Source organism: Fringilla coelebs (genome assembly GCF_963513975.1).
Source record: "Fringilla coelebs genome assembly, chromosome: 4".
In the NCBI taxonomy this organism is placed as follows: Eukaryota; Metazoa; Chordata; class Aves; order Passeriformes; family Fringillidae; genus Fringilla; species Fringilla coelebs.
This window is the reverse complement of record NC_140032.1, coordinates 6,146,535-6,168,878: the sequence shown is the minus strand read 5'-3', so window position 1 is coordinate 6,168,878 and position 22,344 is coordinate 6,146,535. Positions and strand designations below refer to the sequence as shown.

Genomic DNA, 22,344 nt, shown 5'->3' with positions numbered 1-22,344 from the left:
AAAGTTTACCTTTCTGGTAGAAATACCTGGTGTTCTAGAACTACAGCAGAGCAGCTCTGACAAGAAACCTACCAGGGCAGAAATCTAGGACAGGATCTGCTCTTACACCAGTTTTGTATATATCCTGTACTCAAACATGGGTTCATTTTTTTTAATGCTGAACAAATTAATAAATTACAGCAGTGAATTCTTGCTTTCTTGCTCCTTGAAAGAAGTAAATTAGAGTTTTAACTGTTCAGGTCATGGAGAAAGACTGAGCTTTGTACTGCCCAGCTGCAGTTGATGTTTAAACAGGAGACTTAAACAGCAGGAGCAAGTGGTTGAAGTCTTGTTTTATTCAGCTGACAAAGTGGCAAATGATTAATGGCAGGTTACAAACATTATTTTGGTTCGATCACAAGCCCATTTGGTAAGATGGGGAAACATTAATTCTTACACAAATTGTAGGGAAGCTTCCTGAAGTTGGTTGTCATGACAACTCAAAACCAACAAAAATACAACAGATGGTGAAATTAAATACAGTGCAAGGAAACAAGACGGTACCCGTGCTTTGATTTACTGCTTCCAGCCCCTGCCAACAGCTCTGTTTGAACCCTCAGGAGATCATGGGATTTCTCTCTGGCCCAGAACAGCTGAACTGCCTCCAAAGCTCCAATCCTAGCTCACTGCACTTGAGTTGTTCCCAACCCCACAGCACTGGCGTATGCTGTCAAGATATCCACAATCTGTTTGGTTTCTAGGGTCATCCGCGCTTCCATGAGCCAGTCGTGTGCCACCCTCCTGGACTCCCCTCGTAACTGGTTCACAAATTTGGCCGCCAGCTCCAGATCTCCGTGCTCGATGCAGTAGGAAGCGTAAGACAATAACTTAAACGTGTCGAGGTCGTCGGGGCTGAGCTCAGCCGGTGGCTTCAGCTGCTGAGGGTGGAACAGCAGCAGCGACTGCAGGTAGGACAGGAAGTATTGGTACAGGCTGTTCCTGGTCTCGTCGATCATGGCCACTCGTTTTGCCAGTTTTTGGACAGTGTAGAAGCGTGCTCTGAGGGCCTCCTCGCTGTACACGCCCCGCGTCAGGGACTGCTGCGGCAGAGCTGCTGTTAAGGCCTCCGTGAAGGGGTTGTCGGCGCAGCTGGCCTTGATGGCCTTCACCGCGCTGCCCAGGGGCTCCGTGGGACTGTCCCCCGTGCCTGACTTCATGCAGTATTTGAGCGCTTCCACCGAGAGCCACAGCTGATGGGCCTTCCTGGCCTCCTCTTCGGCTACTGCGTGACCTGCAAGGCAAGCCAGGAAGGGGCTCTCAGTTGGGCACACGTGGCTTTGAGAACGAGCAGCAAGAGCCACCCCTCTCCACCCTCTGCTTTCCAAAGCAGCCACCCCCTCAGCACGTGCTCTAAAGCAAGTCTGCCCACAGCTTAGAGCCAGAGCAAGACAACTTTTGGAAGAACCACCTTGGACTTCAGTCATCTGGGATTTGCTGGGTGCTCAGCAGTGTGAGCTACGTGCCTAAGCCTGGGTTGAGATGCCCAAGTTTGGGCAAGGGGCCTTTGGGGAACACAGTCCTTAAAAAAAGAGGAATTCAGTGCTCACTCTCAACTGCTTGCTCAATTCCCTTCAGCCTGGCATAGGCAGTGTTGATATCCAAGGTGAAGTTGTCAAGCTGTTCCTGAGTAAGGCGTCTGAACTGCATCTCCTGTTCACTGAGCTTCTCCGATAGGTTCTGAAAAAGTGCAATACAAGTGACAGAAACAGCTGGTTAATAATATTTACCTTATTTTACAGACATTTCTATGTATCTGTTGTCCTTGTTAGGGCCAATGCATACAGTAAAAACAATATACCAGTAAGAAGCCTTATTGGGGTGAATTTAACAGTTACTGCACTTGTGTCAAAAATTTATCACCTATAGCAAAAGCTTTTCAGACAAGTCTGAATAAAACCTACACACTGACACTCTGTATCACCTCAAGGTAAGCTTGCTTTTCTCCCCAGCCTCTATTTCCATCCCCTGGAACATGTTTCAGGATTCTTGTCATATGAAACGTGCTTTGCAAGGGTTTGAATATCCCTTTAATTCCCCTGGGAGCTCCTCTCCCTTACCTGCTCAAATTCCACTTTTAGATCCTGTTCCTGGATCTTCAGGACGTCTCTGAGGTGGTCAGTGTGGGCAGCAGCCTGGCGCCGGAGCTGGGTCCGCATTTCGCTCTCCATCACCTCCCGCACCTCTTCCACCTGCACACAAACGAGGGGTGTAATGCACCACTGCTGCTCAGCTGCTTGTCACACACTGCCACAGGATCACAGCAGTGATTACTGAGGGGATGTCAGAGCAGTGGCACTGACAGCCTCTCTTTCAGCTTCAAGACCTGCTGAGGTCCAGTTTTACAGCTGAGCCTTTTCCTAGGGATAAGGAATAGATCTGTGCTTCACCATGTGAGAAACTGCTGGTTACTCAATAGACACTGAATGCAGCTACCAAAGTAGTATATAAAAAATACAGTAACATGTCATATCAAATACTTTTGGAAGCTGGTTTATAAATGAGTTTCCAAACCCAAGAGACTTTACCTTTTCCCTACATAGCCCTATAATGGCCACACAAGGTCAGATCAAACACTGAAATTCTTCTCAGTGAGCGTGGTGAGGCACTGGCACAGACTGCCCAGAGAAGCTATGACTGCCCCAACCCCTTCCCAAGATCATGTTCAATAGGGCTTGGAGCAACCTGGTCTAGTGGAAGTTGTCCTTGCCCAAGGCAGGAGGTTGGAACAAGGTGATCTTGAAGATCTCTTCTAACCCAAATCATTCTAGGATTTCTTTTGACCCAGTATTTTATCTCCAACAGGAGCCAATAACTTCACAAAGTCATTCCTTGTATGATTTCACCATTCTAACTTTGCAGCAGTTTCCTTGCTCAACATCTCCTGACAGAACAAGAGGACACAGCCTCAAGCTACGTCGGAAGGTACAGGTTGGATATTAGGAAGAAATTTTTCACCGAAGAATGATAAAGTACTGGAATGCTCTTCCCAGGGAGGTGGCAGGATCACCATCTCTGGATGTGTTTAAAAAGAGACTGGACATGGCACTTGGTGCTGTAGTCTAGTTGAGGTGTGAGGGCATAGGTTGGACTCGATGATCTCAGAGGTCTCTTCCAACCTCATTACTCTGTGATTCTGTGATTCCTTTTCATGTTTAGCTTTGGAGTCACCCCTGTGAAGTCTCCCACTGCCCAGAACATCCCAGTTGTCCCTCTGGCCTTTTGCATTAACTCTTGTACCTTCTTTTTGACCCATGGATTTAACCAGGTGCTTCAGCCACTTTACCTTCCTCTCCTGTTCTAATTGAATCTCATTTTTGTGACGCTCCAGCGCTTTGGCCACGGCTGCCTCAAATGCTTTTTTATCTTCGAGCTTGTGCTTCTCCAGGGCGGACTCGATGTTCTGCTGCTCGCGCACGCGCTGCTCGGCCAGCTGGCGGTTCAGCTGGTCGATGCGCCGGTGGGCGTGCGCGATCAGCGAGTTCAGGTCGTCTGTGGACAGCTGCCCAGCTGAAGGGAACACAGGGCATGAGGGAGGGGATGGCAACTACAGGGAAACTGCTGCAGGGCCCCCCCGCCTCCCACTCGATTGCTCTGCGGCTCCAAGGGGTTACTGACCAGTGAGCTCGTTCTAGGAAAGGTCTCTGAGCACTTCAAGCCCTTGACCTGTGCTAATGCCCACCTGAGACCACTTTCTGAACTGTATTTTCATCCCAGGAGAGAAATTATCTTGGTTTCTTCCAAATTATTCCCAGCTGTAATTTACACTTCCATATCCATGTTGCACTTAGAGACTGTCAACAGCTCTGTCATTTCTTGGGTTTTTACACCACCACATATTTTGCCCTCTGCCAGGACCCAGAGCAGCAGGGAATGTCACTGTGAGGGACAGACAGAATTACATTTTCTCTTCAACAGTCCTCCAGATGCACTGCTCCTAATCAGATTCCTTACCCCAGATTGTACCTTTCAGGTTTGGCCACTGAGAGGGAAATACAATTCTCGACCACATTGTACCTGGGATGGGAGGACCCAAGCTAACCCTGCAGCATTTGGTAACCTGAGGAGGGCTTTATAAAATGCTGCAGCTCATTTTGCACTGGCTGCCAGCTAAATCATCTGTATGGAAAGCTGGGACTGCTTGGGAAAGCATTCCTGCAGGGTCTAAAGCAAGCAAGATTGCACAGTCCTTCAGTCATCTTACTGTTGAGTGCAGGACAAAGGACTGGCACAGGAGGACTTGGAGCAGTGGTGCTCACTGTGCAGCAGGAAAGCTGACCAGCAGCACCAAGCCCAGCTGTTGGATGTAACAGTGTTACAAAAAGATCCCTTTTTGGGATGACTGGAAAGGGTCCCAAGGCATACCTCAGACTAAAATGTTCTAGGAATGCCACATTTCACCCTTTGTTGATAACTGCCTGTAACTTAAAGCCATGCCCCACACAAGCATAAAAAAAGGACAAAGAGAAGAGATGTAACTTTCAAGGGACAAGAACAAGTGACAGTAACTCACCTAAGTCAGTTATCTCTGCAACAGAAAGAAGTTGGGAAAGTTAGTGCACATTCACTACAGCAAGGCAGTCATGCAAAAGTAAAATAGAAAACTAAGAGCTTATCTACAGTGACTTAAACATGAGACCAGGTCCTTTGGAATTCAGGAAGAACAGTATGTGGAGTATAAAAGTCTCTGTGTTACAGGCAAGATGTAGCCCAAGACACCCCAACCACTAAAACCACCCTTGGAAACCCACAGATGGACACTTGAGTTCAGCCAAAGCAAGGAACAGAAGTTTGAAGTAGGAAATTGCAACAGGACACTGGAAGTTTTTAGGGTCTTACAAACAGAAGCAGTTGGTCAAGAAACAAAATCCAAAATCCCCAGTGGTAGTGAGAGTCAAGTCTGTCCCATGTGCTTCAGCAAGCCACACCAGTAAGAACTGGGGCACATGGAAGCCACCACGAGCTTCCCTTTCCTCCCACAGAAGGGCAGTGATCACAAAACCCAGTATTTTGTCCTGTGCAAGGAAAGGCAGCTCCATCCCAAGGGAGCCTAAATAAGTTGGGGTTTTTTTCAGAACTAATAACACCCCAAAAGCAAACTGCACAAACAATTTGTTGATTCAAATATTTTCCCCACATATACTGGGTGTGAGGTTGGCTGTTTTTTAAATGAAAACTGACCATTCCAAAGGTCTGGTGTATTCATTTAGCCAGGAAAATTATTTCCTAAAGCATAAAGTAGCTTAAAGAAAATCAGTTGTAATTCTGCATTGTATACTTCAAGAAAAATATTAAGGCAATACTGACACCATTTTTTTCAAATGACAGTTATTAATTTTATAAAAAAATGTCTAACTTGGACATAAAGCCTTAACAGCTGCCTCTGAACACATCAGCTAGAAAAGTCTGAGATCACTTAGTACATTTATGTTAAACCCTGAGTGAAAATATCTGGCAATGTGGGGTTTTTAGGGAATTCATTTTTTTGAAGTACCACAGACAGTAATTGTTCCATGGACATACCACACATGGGTTCTTTCAGGAGCTCATCCACAGTACTGGTGAACACACACAATCCACCTCCTGCCACTCTGCTTGTCTTTAAAATGAAAGCAGCTGAGGTGAGCAAGGGCACCTGTGGCAAGGACTGTGCAGGAGCACTACTGGGAGTGAGCTGACTGTTCACTGCTTTTGTGCAGCACTGGCTGTTGCTACAGGTGTGTAACTGTGTCAGTTTAGTTCAGAAATAAAATATACTGGGGCAGGCAGGGTATAAACAATGAAACCTCCCCGTTTCAGTGATGATGTAGGAAAATTCAGGAAATTCTTTATCACTCTGTAACAACAGTGTTTTATAATTCCTCTAATCACAGAGTCAATCAAGTATTTGATTACTGTTTAACATCAGATTTGATTGAAATCTCAAATGACCTGACTCCCTTCCTGAAATACCAGGGAGGGGAGAGATGTTCATACAACCAGTATGATATTTATCACACAAGAGCTACGTTTTGTGATACTTCCCATACAGCACAGATAGAACTGATTCTCTTCACAACACCTGCTTTAGATTATTTAATTTAGTTGTGAAATCATTTTCACTTCAGACCAACCAAATACTGTGAAAATTTGAAAACTGGGATGGTGGACATTGAGTGGTCATGCACTACAAACCACAGTGCAACAAGCACGAGGTGACCCCCCCTCCAATGGGAGACTTACTCATCCCCTTCCAGCCAGGCTTCACATCAGGGGTGATGCTGTCCAGCTCCTTCTGGAACTCCTCTCTGGCTTTGACCACCAGCTCGTGGTACCGAGCCACAATCTTGGCCTCAGACTGTGCTGCCTGAACCTGGAACAAACAAGGGTGAGAGTCATTTGTTTTTCAAGGCAAGGGATGAAAGTGAAGGCACCTATCATTTAAAGCCAAGCCTTGGCACATATCAACTCCCAGCCCAAACAAGGCAAACTCACTTGGGAGAGCACAAAAACCCACCTTGTGATATTAAACCTCTCTTACACAATAATTATTTGCTGGAAGTTTAACTAATCTATTTTGCCTCACATGCCCACTGTAACTACACAGCCAGTCTGCAGCCTGGACAGGACCAAGAGCATCCTGAATTCAGTTTATATCTTACACATCTCCAGCTCCTTTTCTCTGCTCACAGCCATCCTACAGGCCTAGTAAGTGATGCCTGTGATTGCTGCCATCCTCAGTGAGTTCTGGTGTTCCCACTATCAGGCTACATTCACTCCAAACACACCTGATGAATTACCAGCTGTCCTGCAAAGGGAGATAAACTTCACCTTTACATTTCTTTCCCAGTCTTCTGAACTGCAAAGTGATTTACCACCAAGTCATTAGCACACATTGAACTTGTCCCTAATCTTGTGGTAAATTACCTTGGAATCAAGTGAAGAATTACAAGTTGCCAACAGAAAGGACTGGGACCATCAAGCCACCTGGAGGCTCTTTCAAGACAGAATTCAAGTTCTCATTAAGATCTTGCCATGTCTAATTACTGCCAGTATAACCAGCTCAAAGCCTGAGTACAGCTACAAGAGGATGGATTTACAATTCACAATGCACTGGAAGTGGTCACAGCACAGAGCCTGTCAGCTCAAGAAATGTTTGGACAACATTCACAGGCACAGGATGGGATTCCTGGGGTGTCCTGTGCAGGACCAGGACAGTCTGAGGAAGCCTTACCTTTTTCACCACATTGTCCAAGTCCACAATCATATGATGGAGATTTTCTTCTGCAGCAACAATGTGAGGTTTGGCTCCTGCCAGCTGACACTTCTTGGCCTTCTCGATGACACACTTTGTCTTCTCTAACTCCTCTCTGAAAAGAGAAGCAGCTGCTAAGTGTAGCACAGGCAGGGCTCATCACCCCGAAGAAAATCTACTTTATGTTGTTGGTATTCACAGGAACAACTACTGGGTAACTCTACTGGTGCTTCCTATCTACCAACTCTAAGATGCTTTGACTAAGGATTACTTTTTTCCCACAGCCTGAAACCTAAAGATGTCAGTGTGGCTATTCCATGTACAATGAGAGTTATTTATACTGCAATTAGTATTCAGGATTTAGCTGGAGGGAAGATGGAAGTTCACTGGAAGGAGTTAGTGTAAGTAAAACTAGAATTAGAGATTAAAATTAGGTTAGAATTATACAGCAGACATTTCCAGCATGTAACAGCAGCAAGGAAACATTTTTAATATAGATGGCTTACGCTTGCAGAAGTGTTTTGGACATGGTGACTGGTGGAGATTAATGAGGATGGGAGAGAATTTATAGGGCTCTGTAAAGATAGATTATGGGTTTTTGTAATTAGGAAAGAAATGCTTTCCTCTAGCACAACTGGAAATCAAGGAAAAAGTGAAAAAATGTTCCTTTTCCAAATCCATGCAAACCAATGGAGTTTTCCAATGACCTCATTAGAATAAGGAACAAGATTTAAAAGAAGTAAATTAAGAAAATAATAAAAGCAAAGATATCCAGTAGAGCAATAGAGAATGAAAGCTGCTGCATATGGGGTTTGCATTAGCTTTGTTTTAACAATGCAACCTCAATTACACCTCCCACTAAATTCAGTCAGCTCAGCAGCATCAAAGATAAGGGAAGTTTATAATGTGATAGCAACCATGCAGCTTCAAGGATGATGTTGCCCTCTCAGCCTGAGAAGCAACGAAGGGTTTCCAAATTTATTTCTAACCTCACTACAAGGGCATCTTGGGGATACTGTTTGTCATTTCATTTCTGCTCCTTCAGTGCCCACAGACCACATTCAGGGCACATCAACACAGGTCATACAGACCCCAAGGTATGAGCACTGCTGCCCATTCAGAATTCAAGTTTTTCTTAGCCTTGTGCTCAGTAAAAATCAAATTGCTTAAAAGCAATTCTGTGGACACAGGGAACTGCCAAAGGAAAAAATTAAACCTTGCAGCCAAGGATGCTGCAAGGTTTAATTTTTTCATTTTAACTAAAAGAAGCCAGTGATCTTGCTGACTCAATACACAGAGTGCAGTCATGGAGTCATCCTCAAACAGTTTGGGTTGGAGGAGACTTTAGAGATCATCTCATCTCACCCCCTGCCATGGACAGGGACACTTTCCACTGGAACAGGTCACTCAGAGCCCCATCCAACCTGGCCTGGAACACCTCCAGGGATAGGGCAGCCACAGCTTCTCTGAGCAAGCTATGCCAGAGCCTCACTACTCTCACAGGGAAGAATTTCTTCCTAATATCCAATCTAAATTTGCCCTCTGTCAGTTGAAGCCATTCACCCTCGTTCTGCCTCTGTAAAAAGTCCCTCCCCAGCTCTCCTGTATTCCCTTTAGGTGTTGGAGTGCTTGAAGATCTGCCCAAAGCCTTCTCTTCTCCAGGCTGAAATCCTTACAATACATTCATTATTAACAAAATTATTCAACAATAATACTAAAAGGACTGTGGATCTTTTTTTTCATCTTCCTTGAACTTACCAGCACTCTATGTTAGGACTAAGAAGATAAAGAAGTTCTTAAAAAGAACAGGAGCGTTTCAGACTCTCTGCTACAGGGAGGACTTTGTGCACAGGCACCCAATGTTTGCACATGTCCAATTAAAATGCTCATGGCTAATGAGTATTAAACCATCTTTTGATTTGGCACAAACAGATCATTCACTATGAACACAGACATCTAGAAACTTATCTGGTGTTTGCCAGCCCTCACATGAGCAATGTAACTTTTTACTCCAAGACTTAAATCCAGCAACTCACTTGGCTTTCAGGAGGGCATCAGCAGCTTCATCCACGGCTCTCCTGCGGTCCTTCAGCGCCTCCTCCAGCGTGCGCCACTGCGAGGATTTCTTCTCCCCGGCACCCTGGGGAGCACAGACTCCTCATTAGGGTCACTGCAATCACTGAACAAGGGTTACCACACCGTGGAAGGCTCCCCCCAGCATCCTGGGGAGCACAGACTCCTCATTAGGGTCACTGCAATCACTGAACAAGGGTTACCACACCGTGGAAGCCTGGTCACTGAACATTTCCCTCAAACTGAGCACCATTCTTGTGTTTTTCAACAGCACAGCTGGAAGCTTTACAAGTGATGTTTCTCTTCCAACATTTTGTTTTGCTTTTGTTTGATTCTTAATGGGTTTTTTCTTCCTGAGCCACAGACCTTTATACACCCAGAAGAGCTCACATGAGAATCACATGGTGCACAACCTATAGTGGGGAAACCTCCACATGTATTACAATACTTCAATACTTTCAAATTGCTTTTAAGCTTAAAACCCTAAGTACCATAATACTTAAAAGCTGATTTTAAATTAAGCTTAGTAATTAAGCTTAAAAGCAATCTCTTTAGGCAGTTATTTTACTAACTACTAGATTAAATCTTGAGTGCTTGGTTGGTTGCCCATGTCCCTGCTAGTTGATTAACAAGTGAATTCTATCTCTGCTCCAGAACTGAATGGGCAGTGGCAGACCCACACAAACTCTGGCACGAGCACACCACAAATGTTATCACTTGTACATCTCCTCCCTATTTCCTGACAAGAAACAAGCAATCCAGCAAGAAAATGTTGGCAAAGGGAAAAAGTTGAATAGAATTGTTGGGTTGGACAGCATGATCTTAACTAGGTAAAGAGTCTTAGAAATTAAAATAAAATTAATTAAAATATAGTGTGAAAATTATTAATGTCTTAACTTGAATTTTCTTCTTGCAAAAAGCAAATAGAGGAGCTGGAAAAAAAAACCCAAACAACAAAATTCAAAATCAAAACCACTGCATTATTTGACTATACCACATTTCACAAGTGGAAAGGTGAGTTAAAACTGTGATAAAGGCATTGCAAGAAAAGATTCCAAGTTTATTTTTAATTCAGACTGAAGTTTTGCTGAACCCAATGAAAAAGAAAAAATTGTCCCCACTTGTCCAGTTTACCTCAGAATCATCCATGGCATCCTTCAGTATTTGGGAATGGGCATTCACTGCTTGCACAGCTGACTCCTGAGCAGTGATAGCCTGAAGGGTTACACGAGCAGTTGTGTTTAGGGCTCCTTCTAGAGTTGCTGCAAGGGCTGGAAAAAACATTTAAGTCAATTAAACAATAAAGAAAAGAACTTAATAATTAGTAAAATAACATGTTACAGCCTCTACGTGTCTTAAATTATTTTCTATGATCTAAAAGGGCTGGGCAGTTTGGGAATTAAACAGCAGCCTTCAGAAGAAGATCACCAAAATGCTCTCCTCATTTAGAGAAGAGGTATTGAGGAGAGCAAAACACCACCCAGTGGAAGACCTCTCCCATGGGACTGCAGGGGGGTGCAGGTGCATCCCATGTTCCCTTGTTCTAATGGTTCTGGAAACAATTTTTCATATTTTCCTTGAACTCTGAAGTCTATTCCAACCTCAATTTTTCCATAATTCTTCAATTCTCGGTTTTTTATGAGCAGGTGGAAGAAGCTTCACCACCACTCCCACATCCAAGAGATGTGTAAGGAGCTTAGGACTATAAAGGCAGTGCAATTCCACAGTTCTGTCCCATGCAACACACACAGGAACAGTGACAGTGTAGACTCACCTGATACCTTCTCTTGCTCCTCTTTGTCTTGCTGAGCAAGCCGGGCTGCAACTTCTTCTGGTGGCCTTTCTTTTACAGCATGGGAACCTTCCTGTTGTTTTCCTATTCAGAAGTCAAAAAAAAAGAGTCAAACTGCTTAAGTGGAGAGTCCAAATTAGTGTACAGAGGTTACTTGTAGAGAAGTAACTTTATCAAAACTGATTTTTATAGTTGGTATCACTTTATAGATCTGACTTCTGCTCAAAACCAATGCTGGAACCACCTGAAGAATCTTTATATCCATAACTACAAAGGCCAATCTCACAACTTAAAGACAAGAGCATGGACACCTCGCGTTTGGAGAGTTTCCACTGTCTAGTTACAAAATTACACAAGACTCAGAAGTCAAAGGCAAAGCAAGAAGTGAGAAACACTTACAGAGCCAAGGTTAAATTTCAAGTGAATCTCCCTTCTTGCTTTTTCTCAGTTCTCCTCTGGCATGCTTACAGACCCCAACCAAAACAATGAAGGATGAGTGAGAAGGCTATGGTGGATCACAATTAGACTCCATTCCCTTGCCTACAACCACTTAAAATGCCTTTAAGAGTGAGAATTGACCTAATTAACACTCTCAAGATCAACAGCAAGTTGCATCTGAACTGAGGAGACAGCCCAGAGCTCTCAGCCTCAAGCTGCAACAAAACCCATCAGGTAACCTCTGAATAATGCTGATGTTGCTCTGCAGCATGTACTTAACAACCCTAGCATGCTTTCTATGAAATCTTCATAACTGAATGAATTGCTATAATCTAATCACATCTGGAAGAGACCATCACCTCAAGGCTGGTGTCTCTTGCTGAGTTTAACAATAAACACAGTTTCCTCACTTGTCCCTGGGCAGAGATGCCCTACTGAACAGCAATCACAAAGCCACCAAGAGCAGAGACAAACTGGAATGCGCAAGTTCAGTTCAGCACAAAGGCAGGCTTTGCTCTTGGGCTCACACCTACACCTGTCCCAGCCATCTGCAGCTCTCACTGTGTCCAAAATCGATTAACAGATGATGGAAGTTTTCTGCACAAGGCACAGAAACTCACACCTTTCAACAATGACAAATACCAACACAGAAGCAAGAATGCATGCACGTGAAGCTAGAGGATTTGGGTTTTCTTCATTGTATTCACATGGTTTCTTTCACCTTCTTCAGTCTGGATCCCCGGAGCTGGCACCGACATGGCTACCCCTGTTGCAGAGATGATCTGTGCTGCAGCCTTGCCTGCTGTTAAACACATTTGCAGAACACACAGGTTAGTACAGCTGGGGAGATGGGCTCCATCTGCCACAGAACCATGGCCAGAGCATCTTCAGCCAAGGGCCTGCTGAGCTGGTGAGGAGGGGCTTAAACCAAAGCGGCTGGGAGAGGGGGCCCAGGAAAAGGGAACCTCACTTCATGGAGACATGGTGGGATGGCAACTGTGACTGGAGGGTTGGAATGGAAGGATGAAGGCTCTTTAGGAAGGCCTGGCAGGGGAGTGCAATCACCCTCTTTGTCAATGACCAACTTGTCATGAATGGAGCTCTGCCTGGGAATGGATGAGGAGCCAATCAAGAGGTCAGGACTAAAGGGAGCACAGGGATAGGTGACATTTACACTGGGGGTCTGCTACAGGCTGCCTGAGCAGGATGACAGAGCAGATGAGACCCTCCAGTGAGGGAGCAGCGTTGCTGAATAAGGGAAGAGCAAGTGACATCATCTCCCTGGATTTCAGAAAGCATTTGCCACTGTCTTGCATGACATCCTTATCTCTAAACTCGAGAGACATGGATCTGATGGATGAACCACTCTGTAGATAAGGCACTGGCTGGATGGCTGTACTCAAGGAGTTGTGGTCAATGGCTCAATGTCCAGGGGACACCAGTGATAAGTGTGTTCCTCAAGGTCACTGTTGGGACCAGGACTGTTAAACATCTCTGTTAGTGACCTGGGCAGTGGGACTGATGCACCCACAACAGGCTTGCTGATGACATCCAGCTGAGCTGTGCAGGCACAAACTGGAGGGAAGGGATATTCATCCACAGGGACCTGGACAGGCTCCAGAGGTGGGACTGTGAGCCTCATGAAGCTCAACAACAAGACCAACATCCTGCACTTGGGTTGGGGCAAGTCCAAGCACAAACACAGGCTGGGAGAGAATGGATCAAGAACAGCCCCAGGAGAAGGGCTTTGGGGTGCTGGTGGATGAGAGGCTCAACATGACCTTGTCATGTGCCAGGCAGTCCAGAAACCACCTGTGTCCTGGCTGGATCCCCAGCAGTGTGGGCAGCAGGTCAAGGGAGGAGACTCTGCCCCTCTGCTCTGCTCTGGTGAGGCCCCACCTGCAGTGCTGCATCCACCTCTGGGCCCCCACTCAAGGAGGACATGGACCTGATGGAGCAAGTCCAGAGGGGGACACGAAGATGCTCAGAGGGCTGGAGCCCCTCTGCTATGGAGGCAGGCTGGGAGAGCTGGGGGTGTTCAGCATGCAGAAGAGAAGGCTCCAGGGACACCTTCAATTACCTCCCAGTCCTACATGAGAGCTGGAGATGGCCTTCTACAAGGGCATGGGTGACAGGACAAGGGGGAAGGGCTTCACACTGACAGAGGGCAGGGTTAGATCAGATATGAGGAGGAAATTCTTTATTGTGAGGCTGGTGAGGCACTGAACCAGGCTGCCCAGAGAAGCTGTAGCTGCCCCATCCCTGGAAGTGCTCATGGCCAGGCTGGATGTACCTTTTGGGTCTAGTGGAAAGTGTGCTTGGCCTTGGCAGGGGGTTGAAATTAGATGATTTTTAAGCTCACTTCCAAACCATTCCATGCTAAGTGCTATAATATAATAACAGGGCTATAAGACTGAATTTTTTCCCCTAGAAAAAATATTAATTGGATATGGATGTTTTTATTTCCAGAAGAAGATGATTTCCTGGATAAACAGCAACAAGATATTAGTTACACACACACAGAGACATTAGATAAACATAAAAAGACATCACAAGTGCTCCTCTCTAAATAAGCTCAATTTGATCTGGCTTTACAATAGCCCAGTAATTCTCCACAATTAAGTATCTTGTGCTTGCAAGAGCCTCAGAGTCCAGCACCTGAAGTTCTCTTCCTGGTGAGTCTCACATCTAAACTATGAAGGTTACTAATTCTTTATCTCAGATTCCAAATACCCTCTAAATTAAATACATTTCTTTAAAAAATATAGGGGGAAAAAAGCTAAAGCCACTTAACACAAATATTTTGACTTGGAAAGGAAAAATTCTAAGAAATTACAATATTTTCCTTCAACCATTCAAAGGACAATTTAAATCTACTTTACCATATATGACACAGGAGATCATTAGGTCATTTGCTTCTTCATACATGACACTCTATAAATTTACCTCCTTTTTCCTCTGTAGGAGCAGCACCTTCTGGTTTGCTTATCTGGGATTTCTGAGCAGGCTGTTTAGACTCTTTCATTACTTCCGCTACAGATGAGATCTTCAGTGGACCTTGTTGTATCTTGAAAAGTCAGAAATAAGAAATATCATCAGTTTTTCAAACAGTTTGGATTTCACCAATTGCAGTATAATGGAAAAGAACTTTCTCATATCCAGGTGTCTGTATCATAAATCTGAGCTGTGCAATTTTAAACAGCCATTTAATGCCTTGATTTAATTTTTAATTCAGAAGGAATTTTTATGATTTTCTCCTCTCCAAAAATGCAGGTAGAATTGTGGCAGTTTTCACTATAAACAAATATTTATTAACTTAAGCATAAAAACCAAATAGTTTCATGCCCCAAATATTCCAAGCATTTCTGAGTGTGTTGAATGCAGAAACCATAAGTTTGGCTCCACTGATTTCCTTTTGAAAGGGTTCAGATGCTGGTGGTTGGGGCACATAAACACTGAAACACAGAGGATTGTGACATTTTATGATATCAATCCCTTAATATCCATTGTGGAAAGCCACAAGGTAAAAATAAAACCATCTGAGTTAGAGCCATGACTGGGGAGGTGACAACTCTGCTGATCAATCTGGTTTGCAAAATTCCCTAGTGCCTGGGAGGCACCAAGAGCTTGGATGATCACACAAGCTGCAGCTAAAACAAGAAGAGAGAAAATTTTATTGACTGATATTCCCCCACTCATTAAAAATGGCTTTCTTAAAATTCAATTTAAAATATTTTGAGTTTCCTGAAGGCCAAATAACTTCTGAAAGCTCAAAAAAATATGGCCAGAGCCAATTTTCAGTATTCTTCATTACTGGGAAGTGTTTCCTTTCACACGGAGGAGCAGATAAACTTCCAGGTTTCAATTTCCAGAGTTGTGCCAAAGGCAGTATCCGATTTTCCTTTCTCCAGGGTAGTGCCACTAAGAATTTGAAGCATGATGCCTATGCCTGGCTCTGTACCATTCAAATCTTTACTTATTCAAGAATATTCTCAGTCCTCTTTAAAATAAGTTCATTTAGAGTAAGTTTTGTAATTCTGCTACACCACTAACTACAGTAAGCCTCTAGTAAAGCAGTTAAATTCCAGCCTGTCACCTACCTCTCTCCTCATTTTTTTCTGAGTATAAGCAGAGCAGTTACTCAGTTGGGATTATATTAGATTATTTTACTGTAATAAAAACAAGTTTTACAACCCACACACCACAATCATGAGATGGTAATGTGAAATGTACAAGCTTCACTTTTGCAACACCAAGTAGGAACTTGGTGGAGTTCATTAATTTAAGGAATCATAATTCTTTAACTTTTTTAATTTTTAGCACAAAGCAAAATTAATCAGAATTTGAAAGCTAAGTGCAGACACTCTCTTTAAAAACCAGAGAAGTGGATGTGTGGGAGTGGATGGGAGACACTTACTGGTTTCTTTGGCACTGGTGTGCTGGAAGGTGCAGGGCCAAGTGCCATCTCAAAGAGTTTGTCAGAGTAGGGAATGGCCTTCTCCACGCTCTCCCGGAAGTGTCTGTCATAGCTGGCATACAGGACAGTTCCACCTATCCCTCCACCCACAAACAGCAGACCTGCACCAATGATTCTGCCCACGGAAACACTGAGGAGGAAAGAAGAGTGAAAGGGATGTAAATTACATAAATAAATAAATTACATTACATGGCAAACATCAAAGAGTTTGTGAATCTTCAGCTTATAGCTGGGGGCCACCACTCTGTTCCAGAACCTGCTTTAAATCACCTTCATCCTGGTACAACACTGGTAAGTGACCAACCCAAAGTAAGATGCCAACCCACAACTTCCATGATAAATACTGATCATCTTCATTTTCTTCATCTAAATCTGACCTAACCAAACAAGGAACACGCCCCATGAGAACAGGATTTACTCCACACAGAAATCCCACTGCCAGGAGTCTGCTCTCCTGTGAAACCAAGGAGCAGTCCCCTGTTGGTGAATGCAGAACCAGTCCCACCCCCCAGACCCCGCTACGTACCCGGAGTCTCCGGAGTGGGTGGCATATCCGCGGTAGAGCCGCGATGGACGGAGCGAGGCTCTCACACATTGACTGTTCTGTGGGGAGGAGGCAGGGTCAGCAGGGACACAGGGAAACATCTCCCTCCCTACAGCAGCAGGGTCAGCAGGGACACAGGGAAACATCTCCCTCCCAACAGCAGCAGGCTCAGCAGGGACACAGGGAAATATCTCCCTCCCAACACCAGCAGGGTCAGCAGGGACACAGGGAAACATCTCCCTCCCAACAGCAGCACTGGGCTGGGGGGATGCAGGCAGGCTCAGCAGGGACACAGGAAGGCACTGGGCTCACTGGCTCCACTGCCACAGCCTCATTGTGTCTGTAGGACAGCTGTGACCAGCACTACAACGCTGGACTCTTTTCTGGGAACCCATGTGCGGCTTCCAAGGTAAGGGCTTTTTAAGAAGTTGTGAAATTCTTTGAAAAAGGAATTGAAAATTTGAAAAGTGAGAAGGAATAAACCCCTATCCCAGCTTCTTCACACATTTATTTTGCTGATTTATGTGCTGGACAGTACAACTGGGTTAGTTTCAGATGCATTTCAATCTCAAATACTAGAATGGCTCAGTGTGAGTGGGGCAGAACACAACAACAGCAGTTTAAATACTAAAAACTACTTTTAATTCTCAAGATACACAAGCAATTCTCCTTAAGCTTCAAAACTACTTAAATTCTCCTTAAACTTCCAAACTACTTTTAATTCTTAACATATACAAGCAATTCTCCTTAAGCTTCCAAGCCAAGACCACTTCTTTAAAAGAATTAATAACATGTACACTTTCCAGACAGCCATCAGATTATAATATAAATTAAATTAGTATATGAAGAGTGATATTTTATTATATTCTACTTAACAAGATCCACATTATCAAGATTTTTATCTTCTCTGAAGGACTGGTTAAGCTACTGTAAGCCTACAGAAGAAACCACACTGTTGGCTCAGAGGTTCTTTCCCCACATGGGAATTACTAACAGGGAAATACAGGACTCATGAGAAATCAAAGCACAAGGCACAACATGAACTCTTCCCACAGCTGAGGTATTTTGCCCAACAGGGAATTTTTTCTTTAAAAAAGAAAATAATTTTTTCTTTTAAAAAGTGATGCTTCACTACAACATAACCCCAGAAGACAAGTTTCTCTATTTCCTTTTGCACATGGCAATAACATGCACAACTCATGTGGTTTAGGTCCCATCCCTGTCCAACAGCACAGACAGGAAAAGGCAGGAACACTGCATTCTTATTCTTTCCACAAAGGCAGCCAAAACATTTTTAATTAGCAGCAGGAGCACATGCACAGCAAGAGGAAGCCTGCTCCTCTTACCCCTGAGACCTCCAGGAGGCCTCACTGTGAGTGGTTTTCTGGATTGTGACGGACAGAAAGGGCAACAAAATAATAAATATGTTCTGTAACATTTTTGATTTTCTGACTTGACTGCTCCAGGAGCATTTCCTGAGGCTTCACTGGTCCTTTCAAGGAGAATTTCACTACTAAAAGCCTCACAAATAATTTTGTTACCAACTTCTGAACCTACCTACCACAAATCATTTTGTTACCATCTTCTGAATGTGCTCCTGACTCTCAGTATGTCCCTATTACACCATGAAGCACAGGAGGAGCAAAATAATCCAGTATTATGCATACAGCTCAATCCAATAAAATAAGAAGGGGAAAAAACCCTGATTTTCTATTCATCAATTCAGACTGAATTTCCAGTCCATTCCAACACTTTGGGATTATGCTATTTTGCCTGCTGCTCCCCTGGACAAAAGCCATCACTTCTGAGCTCCTGGCCAGGCTTTCTGGAGGTGATCCCACCCTGCACCACTGTCACTCCCACATCCTTGCTCGGGCTGGACCTGCCCTCTGGGCCAGTTCAGCCCTGTCCCTGCTGGCTAAAACCCCTACTCACACCTGGTGATGGCAAACAACACTGGACTCATCTGGCTCCACACCTTCAGCAAACACAGTTCCTGCCCTTGGGATCAGGTTGTGCTCAGGGAGCCACCAAGGCAGAGGAGAACACCTGCTTCTCTTAGCTCAGCACTTTATGCTTTATACACCAGGAGGGGGTTTTTGGAGGGATTATTGATTTTAGTCCAGATGATCTTTTGAGATCTCTTCTAAGCTGGACTGTTCTAGAATTAGCCAAATCCTCATTTTTATTTATTTTTCATCAAGATGAGAGGAACCAAAATACAGGTCCTCCATCTCTGGCACTGGAACTCTCACACGTGTAGCAATGGAGCAGTAATTAAACCCAAAACAAGCCCTCACCAACTCCATCTTTCAAGTCACTGCACCAAATTGCCACAGCTGGCCAATGGAACAGCAAATGAAAATCTGTAGGTACCCATGTTTTATGAACAGAATCCCAAGTTCAATTTTCCCTCTCTCGCATCCAAATACACTAATACCTCCAAAAATCACTGATTTTTATTTAATGAATTTTTAAATAAGTATTGCTCTCTTTTGGCCACCATAATAATATTGCTTGTATTTGCTGTACCACCATAATATGGAAATTAGCAGGTAATTTCTAATCTCCCCTTAGCAAAATTTCCAGGACTTTGTAAATTTTCAGACCCCTGTCATTTATTTGTAAAAATGCCTCAAAGAATTTTGGAGAAATTCATCACACATGCTTTGCTGTGCCCTTCAAAAGGCAGAAATAAATGACTTTCTGTCCTGCAGAAGACAGAAAATTCTTTGGATGAGCCAGCATGGATGCAGCAAGGATGCCCACAGCAAGGGCACTGCAGGGCAGCTGTTTCTATTTCTTCCTCCTCCTCCAGCAGTTCTACATTATATTTGTTTCACTCAACTTTTTTAATACTTATTATTTTGCATTCATTATCTACTATTTAATCACCACAAGCAGGGCACATCACACCTTCACTCTGGTTAGTATTATGAGCCCCAGTGATTTAGGGACATTTAAGGATACCCAAGTGAGCTCACTGTGGCACAGTGCTCAGGGCAAGAACAGAATGGCAGAACATCATTAAACCAATTAAATTTGCCTTGCAGGTTTATAGTTCATGTGTAACTTCAAATAACCATGGCCAGGACACACCATCCTCTGCTCATTCAGCTCCAGCTCAACCTCCCTTAGGCACCAGGCTCGAGTATCCTACTCCAGAATTTCTGTAATGTGGGATTCGTGCACTTCCAACAGAAAAAGCAAACCAGAAAACTTCAGAGACATTTTTCTTCATTAAGACAGAGATCAGTACAACAAGGACATCTCACCACAGAACTCTAACTTCCCATCATTCAAGGCTTCTGCCAAATATCACACACTTACTAAAAGCCTTGTTCATTTCACAGAAAACTTCAAAAATACTTCAAGAGAAAAATCTCTCTGCAGCACTGCACACGTGGCAGAAAAGATTTCTGAATGTGAAGATCCCCTTCTCTCAAAGCCACTTCAATTTACTTGTTACAACTTTAGTGATGCTCCACACACAGAGCTCACAGTGGGAAAGAATTAATAAAGAGCTCACAGAAAGAATGAAAGTAGGAAAAAATTAATAACAGGAAAGAGGGAAGGAAAGAATGAATGAAGTCTTCCCAGTCTCTACCATTAACTGTCTGGTACAGATAACAAACTTCAGAGAGTGCTGTGGCATCTCTGTGTTTGCACAGTTCTTAGGGATTATTCTTCCCTGTGAGGGTGGTGTGGTGCTTGTCCAGAGAAACTGTGGATGTCCTATCCCTGGAAGTGTCCATGTCCAGGCTGGACAGGGCTTGGAGCAACCTGGGATGGTGGAAGGTGTCCCTGTTCAGGGCAGGGGGTTTGGAATGAGAAATTCTTAAAGTCCTTTCCAAACGACTCTGTGACTCTTTCACCAAATATTTATAGCCTGATGACCAACTTCCAGCTGCAAAGCACCACCCTAGCTGTTCTGGAGCTGTACAGTCATTCCAGACACATTCTGTTAAAGCCAAGCACATGCAAATAGCCTCAAGTGATAAATATCTGCCAAAGCCTGGTTTCTGTCTTCTCAACTTCCAGATGAAACCTTCCACAGCCAGGCAAACCCAGAGCCTTTTTTCAGTGGGCATCAGGTGACCAAAGGACTCTCCAGAGGAAATGCAGCTGCTACAGTGGGAAAGGCTGGAGCTTTAAAGGGAAGAACCTACAGCTTCTCCTTTGCTAAACTGTGTGAACAAAGGGTAATGAACACTGGGATGGAAAACAGGATATAAAAGTGATCTTATGAGGTTATTTTTTATCAGGCAGCTGAAATACAGGGGGCCTTGGTAAAGTAGTCACCCTCACTTATAAATCCCTGTGGCTTCCTAAAGTTGGCCTACTGCTTTAAAAAGGCTCCAGAGCACATCACCACCCTTATCTCTGCTGATAAGGAGAGGCAAAGGTCCAGAACACACCGCACGAGTCCCACGGACACTTCTGCCCTCGGCATCGCGTGATGTGTCCCACTGTGCGGACAGAAGGATCCCCTTACACAGGAGCGCTGCCATCACTCGTGTCCCCACGCTACACACCGGGCGCGCCGCTCCCGGCCCTCCGGACCCGGCCGCTTCAGCAGGGGCTGCGGGGGAGGCCGCGCCGGGGAAGGCAAGGTCACGTCCTTCCCGCCGGGGAGCGCACCGGCCGCCCATCCACGCGCCATCCGTGCGGGGCCGCCGGGCCGTGCGCGTCCCCACCGAGCCGCCGCCGGGCCCCGGGCCCCGCCCGCAGCTCCCGGCGCTGTCCCGGGCTGGGGGCCGGGAGCAGCGGAGCGGAGCTGCGGGCCCAGCGCGGCCATGGCGGCCGAGACTACAGCCCCCAACAAGCAACGCGGCTCCCCGCTACCCCGTTAAGGACTAAGAGTCCCGGCGTGCCTTGCGGTGGTGCCTCATTCCGTCCCGCGCTGTGCTGCCGCGGTGCACGCTGGGACTGGTAGTACACCCCACCAACCAGTGCCCGCCCCCCGCCTCCGTTGGCGGCCGCGGCCGCCCGTCAAAGGCTGCGCAGCCAATCAGAGCCCGCGCGTGCGGAGTCATTCAGCGCGCGCCGAGCCGCGGTCACAGGGATTCCCCCCTCCCTGCAGGCCTGGCCCGGCCGCACCGGTCGCAGCGGCTGGTCAGAGCGGGGGTGGGTCGCGGGACTCCCCCGGGGAACGCTCACCTGCTTGGCCGCGGCGAGCCCCGCTCGGCGGCACGCCCGCAGCATGGCTCGGAGCGGCGGCCGGCACGGCCCGCGGGAAGGCGCCTTGCGCGGGTCCTGCCGGCGCCGCCTCCGTCCCCCCGTCAGCGGGCACTGCGCCTGCGCGGGCGCTCCCGCCCCGCCAGGGGGCGGCCGCGCGTGACGGGTCTCGCGTGGCCAATGGGAGGGCGGGCACGGGCCGCGCGACGCCGGCGGGGCGGGGTGGTGCCCGCGCGCGGGGGCGCGTGCGCCGACCAGGGGTCGCGCACTTCCGGAACCGTCCGGGCGCGGGCGGGACAGAATAAAATAAAATAAAATTAAAAAAAAAAAAAAATTCACAGAATGGGCCAGGTCGGGTGGGACTACAGTTGGTCGTCTGGTCCAACCTCCCTGCTTAAGCAGAGTCATCCCAGAGCACGCGGCACAGCATTGCAACCAGACAGCTTTGGAATGTCTCCAGTGAGGGACACTCCGCACCCGCTCTGGGCAATGCGCCCCCGTGCTCGGTCAGGGCACTGCGGGCAGTCCTTCCGCACGTTCCGGTGACGCTCCTGGGCATCAGCTCCTGCCCC

At 45.8% G+C, this 22,344-nt stretch overlaps 1 protein-coding gene across 5 annotated transcripts; it reads right to left on the bottom strand.

Moving 5' to 3' along the window:
• Positions 1-313: 313 nt before the first annotated feature.
• Positions 314-22,218, bottom strand: IMMT (inner membrane mitochondrial protein). Of its 5 annotated transcripts, XM_084204882.1 has the most exons (15): positions 21,755-22,218; positions 16,577-16,653; positions 15,991-16,180; positions 14,520-14,640; positions 12,295-12,375; positions 11,118-11,219; positions 10,478-10,614; positions 9,307-9,410; positions 7,250-7,385; positions 6,259-6,388; positions 4,550-4,564; positions 3,323-3,546; positions 2,097-2,228; positions 1,587-1,716; positions 314-1,270 (listed from the first exon to the last, which is right to left on the bottom strand). In XM_084204882.1, the coding sequence occupies exons 1-15, from the start codon at positions 22,178-22,180 to the stop codon at positions 663-665; spliced, it is 2,613 nt and encodes an 870-aa protein (XP_084061008.1). In that variant the 5' UTR covers positions 22,181-22,218; the 3' UTR covers positions 314-662. The 5 variants fall into 5 exon arrangements, with proteins under 5 accessions (XP_084061008.1, XP_084061009.1, XP_084061010.1 ...); XM_084204883.1 differs by lacking the exon at positions 4,550-4,564 and having other exon boundaries at positions 3,323-3,538; positions 6,236-6,388; XM_084204884.1 differs by lacking the exon at positions 4,550-4,564.
• Positions 22,219-22,344: the final 126 nt, after the last annotated feature.